This window comes from Spinacia oleracea, chromosome 3, assembly GCF_020520425.1.
Source record: "Spinacia oleracea cultivar Varoflay chromosome 3, BTI_SOV_V1, whole genome shotgun sequence".
Taxonomy (NCBI): domain Eukaryota; kingdom Viridiplantae; phylum Streptophyta; class Magnoliopsida; order Caryophyllales; family Amaranthaceae; genus Spinacia; species Spinacia oleracea.
Genome location: NC_079489.1, coordinates 2,805,358 through 2,813,982, shown reverse-complemented (window position 1 = coordinate 2,813,982; position 8,625 = coordinate 2,805,358). Strand labels below are relative to the sequence as shown.

At 35.5% G+C, this 8,625-nt stretch overlaps 1 protein-coding gene and 1 long non-coding RNA gene across 2 annotated transcripts; one reads left to right on the top strand and one right to left on the bottom strand.

Annotated features, from left to right (window-relative positions):
• Nucleotides 1-2,071: 2,071 nt before the first annotated feature.
• On the top strand, nt 2,072-3,901 carry LOC110784078 (uncharacterized). Its single transcript, XR_002532258.2, has 2 exons — nt 2,072-2,333; nt 3,476-3,901. It is a non-coding gene; the product is annotated as an uncharacterized lncRNA (long non-coding RNA).
• Nucleotides 3,902-4,141: 240 nt separating this feature from the next.
• LOC110784162 (probable prolyl 4-hydroxylase 12) lies at nt 4,142-8,108 on the bottom strand. Its single transcript, XM_021988591.2, has 7 exons — nt 7,817-8,108; nt 7,104-7,202; nt 6,875-6,932; nt 6,378-6,464; nt 6,235-6,292; nt 5,963-6,135; nt 4,142-4,956 (listed from the first exon to the last, which is right to left on the bottom strand). Exons 1-7 carry the CDS (start codon nt 7,885-7,887, stop codon nt 4,594-4,596), a joined length of 909 nt encoding a protein of 302 aa, XP_021844283.1. The 5' UTR covers nt 7,888-8,108; the 3' UTR covers nt 4,142-4,593.
• Nucleotides 8,109-8,625: the final 517 nt, after the last annotated feature.

The following is an 8,625-nucleotide window of genomic DNA, read 5'->3' as shown; positions in this document are numbered from 1 at the left end:
TTATTGTGGTAGGAAATTTGTCATTCGAAGCTTTGATACAACACTCAATCCACAAAGGTTGTACTACAAGTGTGATCCTTGAAACAATCTGAGATGGTGAAAGGGAGTAGTTGAGCAAAAAAACAAGGGGCAACAACACGAAGGACAATGCGGGGGAAGCTTAGGCGAAGGAGAAAGTATTGAAAACAGGCGAAACAGTAAGATGCAAGAAGAATTGAAGCAAATGAAGAAGAAGCTAAAACAACAACAAAAAGTAGTCAAAGTTGTAATACAAATGGGGATATTGATGTTTGTAATTTTACTGTTTGTAATCATGAAGTAAACACAAGTAATGAGAAACAAATTCACATTTCATAAATAATTGATGTTGCATAATCTGCACAAAATACCAAACTGGGAAGCATTTCTGTTTTTAGCTTCACTTACAAAACATCTTTGCACCAACTACATTTAATGTTATTTTCTACTCAATGAATATGTGCAAGATCAAAACAGATGTGCAAAAACTACCCCAAAAAGCATTAACAGCTATCCAGAAGAGCTTGTGGAACACCACTTCAACCTCCATTCCTACCACAATAACAAAATTTGTTAGGTACCCTAATATATGTGGACTCATTGGGTGTGGAAGATGATTTTGAAAGAAAACTCATGACACAAATCTTATGAAATTAGCAAAGTAAAGTAAAATAACATCTAAAATACAAGAACCATTCAGCAAAGGGGTTTTTATAGCCAACCATGACCAAGAACCACTTTTCAAACACAAAAACTAGCTGTCGGAACATCAGAATAGCTATATTTAAATTTGGGGCATTTGGTAAAATAAGTTTCCTACTAGGGGCATTTGGTGAAATAAGTTTCAGAATAGGGGCATTTGGGTGAATTGGAAACTTGGCTAACGGCGGACTAACGGCCCGTTATTAGTAAGGGTATGTTGGGTATTTGTACGAATTGTGAGGGGTATTTTATGAATTATTGAAACTTGATGGGCGTTTGGTGAATTATGGCAAAACTCGAGTGCATTTCATGAAATTTCCGTATAAAATAAGGGGTTTTAGACTCTTTAGTGACAAGCTTGGGGTTAAAGGAAGAGTCTTTATGCAAGATTAAAGGCTTGTAAAATTTTAATGTATATTTGTGTTTGCAATGGCCGTAAGCAAAATGTCAAAGACTAGTTGTTGTCATGTAATGTAGTTTTGTTCGTCCTACAATTTATATCTTAAGATATTTGTTAAATTGTTATTCACTTGAAAGTTGTCAAATAGGGTATATGGTCGTTTTGGTTATTATTTTATCGGATTATAGTTTATACTGTATTGTATATTATCAACGAATCAAATGCGTAAAAATTTGTTCGGATGATTTATAGTGTTATGGGATTATGGCCGAGGTGCGCCAAGACCTATTGACTTTCGAGTGCTCTAGCAATGTCATTTGTCTAGTAGTCCATGTCTATATGAAGGATGTTAAACATCAAGTGCCTTGTATTCAAATTAAATACAAGATATTTAAATTCAACAATTTTTAGTACCAAAACAGAATATATTAGTACTAATAACACAAATGACACGTATTGACCTATAAGTGTTTCTTACTCTCTTAGCAATGTATTGATATACAAATACTACACTAATCTCAATCCAAGCATCAAATTAATGGGTAACAATACGACTATACGAATCACTTGTGTCCTTATGGGCACAAACTACTTAAGACTTAAGCTCTATTCTATATTTCTATTAAACTTCTTTTGTATGAACTTATATTATCTGAACTTAACTAACTTCAAGTGAACTTGTTTTATCCACAAATTCTTATTTACAATGGGTGTACAATAAATATTGTACACCAAAGTAAAAGTTAACTCAAAATGCTTAAAAGTTAAGCTTATATATGTAAAAGTTATGTATTTTTTAGTGATAAATTTTTTAATTTTAGTAAAACTTATTTCTTTAAAATGACAAATAATGTATAAAATTAATCATTTAATCCTTTAAAATGTTTATCTATCAATTTTTTTTATTACTAATATAAAAGTTAATCAAAACTAGGTTAAAGTTACAAAATATTGAGTAAAAGTTATCTTGGTGTACAATAAATTTATTGTACACCTAGTGCGCACAAGACCTTTTGTATTTTATCTGGAAAAAATTCTTTTTTATCTGAAAATAAACTTACACCAAAACCCCAAAGGAAATATTTAACTGATTATCGGGGTTGCCGACTGAAGAAAATTACCAAGAATACCAACCACCAGCTACTCAGTCGTCGGCGGCGGAGGCAGAGGCAGAGGCGGAGACGGAGGGCAAAGGCTTTTGATTTCTAATTTGGTAAGGAAGTTGTAAATTACTCCAATTTATATTCCATAGATTTATTTTTCATGCTCATCAATTACATAATGAACAAATTATCCAGAACTGAATGAAATGATGGATGAAATCGATTAAAGATAAAACTAGTCCAGAACTGAATTAAACGATGAATGGAATCAATTTATTGTGCAGACCTTCATAAATTTGAAAGGAATTATCAGGTTTTTAGGTCATGAAAATCTGGTGAAATTCAATGGGTATATTTCAAAAGGTGTAAAAGGAGATAAAAAGAACAACACTCTGGATATGAATGAACTGGATATGAATGAACTGGGAATGAGAGTTGTTGGGGGTTAAAGATGGATGAACAATTTATCCAGAACTGAAAATGATGGATGAAAATCGACTAAAGATAAAACTAGTACAGAACTGAATTAAAAGATGGATTGAATCAATTTCTTGTGCAGACCTTCATAATTTGGTAAGGAATTAGGTTTTTAGGTCATGAAAATCTAGTGAATTTCAATGGCAAAAGGTGTAAAAGGAGGTAAAGAAAACACTACTCTGGATAAGAATGAGGGTGAATCAGGGACCACGATACGGGGCGTTTGGTATGCGGGAATGAGAGTTGTTGGGGTTAGAGGGGGTGGGATGAGGATTGAGAATCGGTTGTTGGGAATTTGTAAAAATGTGGCTGGTTACTCGGCCGTCTAGTTATTGGGGTAGTATCTATGATTCGAGTAATGGGGAGGGTACCTCGTTAGCCAGTAGCGAAGCTACATTGGATTATCTATGATTCGAGTAATGGGGAGGGTACCTCGTTAGCCAGTAGCGAAGCTACATTGGATCATGGGTGGTCCACTAACACCCCCAAATAAAAACAAAAACTATAGAAACTTGTTGTTCTTGCCAATTTTCCCCCGCTTTACACTATAATTTTGCTGATTGACGACACCCTAACTTTAAAATCCTGGCTCCGCCTCTGGCAGTAGCATTAGTTCATTCAACTGTTAGTTCATCTTGGTGTGTGAATTGAAATGGAAAGTTACAAGTTTTGCATATTGTGGTTGATTATTTGGTGTATAGATATAACATAGAGTGTCTAAGATCATGTTGAGTGTGTATGAACTAGTATGATCAAATGAGGTTTCATGTTATAGTAGGGATTGTGCAAAATGGATCAGAATTTCTCGAGTGTTGCTTCGAAGAAGATTATGTCACCGTGTGATGTCGAGGCTTTGAAGAAATGCTTACAGGAAAACAAAGGCGATTATGTAAAGTGCCAAGCACAAATTGAAGCGTTCAAGTCTTCGTGTTCTATCAAGAAACAGGATTCTTCTTCGAGTATTAACAACAGATAAAGCAGAACATTCTTGCTTTCAGAATTCAGATGTTAAACTATGTATTCTTAGATGTGGCAAACCTCTTGACTCGTAGAAGTTTGTTCTATTTGTTTCTGTACTTGTTCACAGATTTTGATTGGAACTCTGTAATGCTCTTACCTTATATCAGCTGATTTCCTGTAATAAGAATCTGTTTCAAATAATTAACTCCTTCAGAATTACAGTTTTAGTTTCAAGCTCAAATCATTGGCATTTTCATTGGTGATTTCTCGATTTCTGCCATTTGCAATGTAATGAGACCTGTCCAACGGGTCGGTCGGGTCGGATTATAAAAAAATAACTTTCGGATTCGGGTTAATCGGACCGGTAACTTTTAGGTTTGGGTTTACGAATGTTTGTTCAATACAAGTACTTTCAAGTTCGAATCGACCCAACGGGTTGAGAGATTTTAAAACGCATACTTTATATTTTGGATAATAAATATACGTAATATCATATTCAAATTCAACCATTAAATGATGTATAATTCAAATCAATATCATAGTACACCAGACAATACCACAATAGTAACAACAAAATGTTTAATGTGCTTAAAGTTCCTCACAATCTCATTTATTACTATAAGTACAACGATTTTTAATCAGTCAGGTCAAAAGCGGGTTCGGTCGGGTTTTTGACCCATCACTTTTCGTGTAGTTCGGGTTCAGATAAAATCAAGCTACTGGTCACAAGATTTTGATTATAACCCAGTATATTCGGGCCGCGTTTCGGGTCGGGTCGATTTTTGATAGGTCTAAATGTAATACAAAGATGTACACCAGGGGTTTCAGCACTCAAATAGCTGCTATTTTAAAGAAGGGGAAAACAACAATCTTAAACCTAAACCAGCTTTGCACTAAATCCTGCTAAAAGCTGCTTGAAAATGTTTCACTGCATCAGCAAACATGACAACTCTTTCTACAGGTCCCATAATAATCAGGAGAACCAACCATGAACGTTGGATTCGTTTGACATTCACCAAGCGCAGCCCATTGCAGGCAATTTTCATCTTCATCGCTGCAATCACTGTTTTCCGATTCAGGTGGAGTATTTCCCTTCCTTATTGATCGGATATGAAAGAATTTGGTGGCACACCACATTTCACCCTGAATAACGGGATCTCTCTCGTGGTGGCTGCTCTTGTCTGGTGATGAACTGGGGCGGACATTGAAGAACAGAACGGCGTTCCCTTTGATAGGTTTAAGCAAATTGTTATTGCTAGTAGACCACACTCTGTTCTTCAGTCGAGATGTTTTTAGCTGCAAATTTTAACAAGAAGGTGACTGATAGGCTAACATATTGTTGATAAAGATACCATATGTAATTTCCTAAAAAAAAGGGAAAGGAAAATAAAATAAAAAGCAGCACAAAGTTCTGCAACTTGTGTAGAACAACAACAACCAAGCCTTAGACTCAAAATGATTGGGGTTGGCTAACATGAACCATCACAAGGAACCGTTTGCGGAACGTGAAATAATAAAAGGTTATGTTTGGCTAACATGAACCGTCATTAGGAACTGACTGTGGAACGTGAAGTAATAAAAGGTTATGTTAAAAATCTGATTAAGACCAGATTCTTAATCTCATTAAGGTGATGTTTGATTGATACGGAGTATGAAATACCATGGGAAGTATAACTTCCTAAGAAGTGGAAGATTATAGGTTTGTTTAGTTGACAAAAACATGAGAATTCACACTTCCTACAAAATCGAGGAAGTTGCTTACCGGTTCCCCTAGGTAAGTGGAACTTCCAATGGGATTTTACTTCCCATGTTTAACCAAATAATATCACCTACTTCCAAGGAAATGCTTATACATGGGAAAAGCTTCTTCCTAGGAAATTCTACTTCCCACAATCAACCAAACGACCCCTAAGAACAGTTCCGCAACTTGTATGTGACTGGAAAAATCGCATTAAGACCAGATGCTTAAGCTCATTACAGAGTTCATATAGGTGGTACTGAATTGACAGTTACGTATTAGTAGATAATTTCAGTAATGCCTCATGAATCATACCTCTAACGAGCTAAACAGAATCATATAAGGACTATATAAAGCGATTGCACAATAAAGCGTACTAGCTAATCTCAGTTTGTGTGACATCAAACAACTTATTTCTATAGTCTCATAATGATAATTGCAGATTTGGAGACAACAAAAACAATTTTTCTTTGCAGAGGGAAAAAGAACATTAGAATCAGACTGGAAAAAAATCCGTCTAGGTCAATAGAAACATAAAGGTGTTCATGAGAATATCATTCTTACCTGTGATTCGGGAAAGGAGATCTCACCACCCCGAGAAACATCCGAAAGAAATAAAATGACAGTTGCCATCAAAGGTTCAGTAACTTGCCAGGCAGATTGATTCCCAAAATAGTCATATTTCTGTTTCGATTCTTCATTCCCATAATGCAGAACTTGTAATGACCTGCTATTCTCTGTTAACAGAACGAAGTAGAGTAGATTAGAATAGTAACTTAGTAAGGTACCTTTATATTATAAGTTTCAGATCGAAACACTTGAATAAGAGAGAATACCTAGAGGAAGAAGAGTCCATGCTGAAACTTTTTCCTCTATTCTTGCAACTACTTCATCCTAGAAAAGAATAAAAATAGTAAGAGATTTGCCATGTATTTCATCACACTAATTGCAGAAGAGAAAACAAATCACTTTCGCTTACTTTCACATCTAGAGTGACTAATGATCTTGCATTCTCTCCTTGGGTGTTACTAACCACAGAGTTAGTACCTTCTTTCTGTCCATGTGCCTAGTAAAAAAGAAACAAAAGACATTAGGATTAAATCGAGCACTGTTTAATACTCCCTCATTCCTAAATAAGTGTCCACTATTCTATTTCGGGCGTTCCCTAATAAGTGTCCACTTTCTATTCTTGGACATACATGATACATTTTTCCCGCTTTTTCATAAATCATGATTCTTTTTTCTTACACATGCTACACTTTTCCCACTTTTCCATCCTCACATCCACTTTTATTTGTACTTTATCAATAAACAATTATCTACTTTATCCCTTCCCAGAAAAAAACACTCTCAATGTTGTTTTTCTTACATACTTTTCAGTTTTTTAAATTACCGTGAATTCTCTCAGAGTGGACCCTTATTTAGGAACGAAGGGAGTAATTGTTAAATGTGAATCGGAGATGAAAGGAGAATTACCAAAGAGATGAGATGGTTACATTCCTCTTCAGAGATAAAACCTCTATAAACAAAGACCCTGTGCCCATTCAAAAACTTCCAATCAAAACTCGAGTACAGAAAAGGTATATGCAATACGAAGAATCTACGCATACACCATGCGTTACAGGAATTACTACAATGCCAGAACTGTATTCTAGCAACAGAAGTTTAAAGCAATTTAACAACACTTCGCGTCAAAATACCTGACCTCGGTTGCCAAGACAGCTGGACAACCCTTGATGGATCTATCCTGCCTGAATGTATAAGTTTTTCCTGGTTTCCTTCTTTATTTCCTGATTCCTTTTGTCTGTTATTGAACAACAAAAGCACAATTCTTTGACCATTCAGAAACAATTACACACGAAAATCCACGAAATAACCGATAACAAAGGCAAGTAATACTATGTTCTATAAACAAAACCAGGAGTAACAAACTGACAATGAAGGAAAATTTGCCAACAATTACCTTTTAGTTTACCAATTTTGCAAACAACTAACAATAAATCAATAAATTTGAACTTAATTGATGCATTCCCCTTCCTTGTGATTAGCACAAAATTCAACTTTAATCTTCTAGCAGGATTCCCCAATAACAATGAAAAATGCATCACTTCAATTTTTTACAGCATTATCAGCTCATCAACCATTCTAGTCAATATATAAAACCCAATCAATCAAATAATCAGTACACTGCTATAAAACCCTTACAAATTAAAATAATCAATCATACTTTGATAAATAACAAGAATTTAATCAATTAGTGAGCTAATAAACTGCAAAAGATGCATCAAATTGCAATTAAACAGAACACCCAGATCAAATACAGTAAATCATCGCAAAATCAAACGAAATTTGCTGATACCCACTAATTGAAACAACCAAATACAGCTCAAATTTAGTCAATAAATTAAAATTACTTACATTTCAGCTGAAGAACTCGAGAAAGAATTCATAGAAGCGAAAAAGAGAAGAATTTGAAGAAGCGATGCCATTATCTTTGTCAATACAATCAAAAGATGAGAGAGTAAAAGAGAGAATTATTTGATTGAACGGATTAAATATGAGAAATATTGGGCTTTGGTTTAATTTGATTGATGCTTTGAATTGGTTTAATCATGTAAATGACATGAATTGAGCGAGTTCTTGAGTTCGGGGAATGGGGAGTGTGGATGGTGTGAGCGTGAGTGTGCAAATCAGCCGTATCAGCCCTCCTTTGAAATGTACTGGTAAAACAATTACTACAATTTTTTTTAAGAAATTATTTTTAAAAAAAAAAAAAACTACGCATAAATGGACAATTAAAATGGGCATTGGGCCGGGTCGGGTGGGGCGAGGCACGGCATGCGTTAGCACGAAAAAAACTCAGCCCGACACGGATACGAAGTCGACGACTGCAGGTCGGGCGCAAGGAGCATTTTTGGGAAAAAATACGACACAACATGACAAATCACGTTAAATTGAGTGAAATTAAGCTTAACCACAACGTCTCGATCCAGTATGAGGGCGTGGGCCTTGTGTAGCCCACACTTTTAAAATTCTCGGCACGACCCGACCCTGCTCGTAAAAGTGGGCTTTCCGTGGATAGGGCCGTTCAGGCCAAAGGCACGTAAGCTTGGCCCAGAGCCCTGCCCGCCCCGACCTACAACCATATTTATGGACAATGTGGTTCCCAAATTCATTTTCATAGTCTCATTTCATATCGGGTTAAAAGTAAAATTCTTAATAGTTAA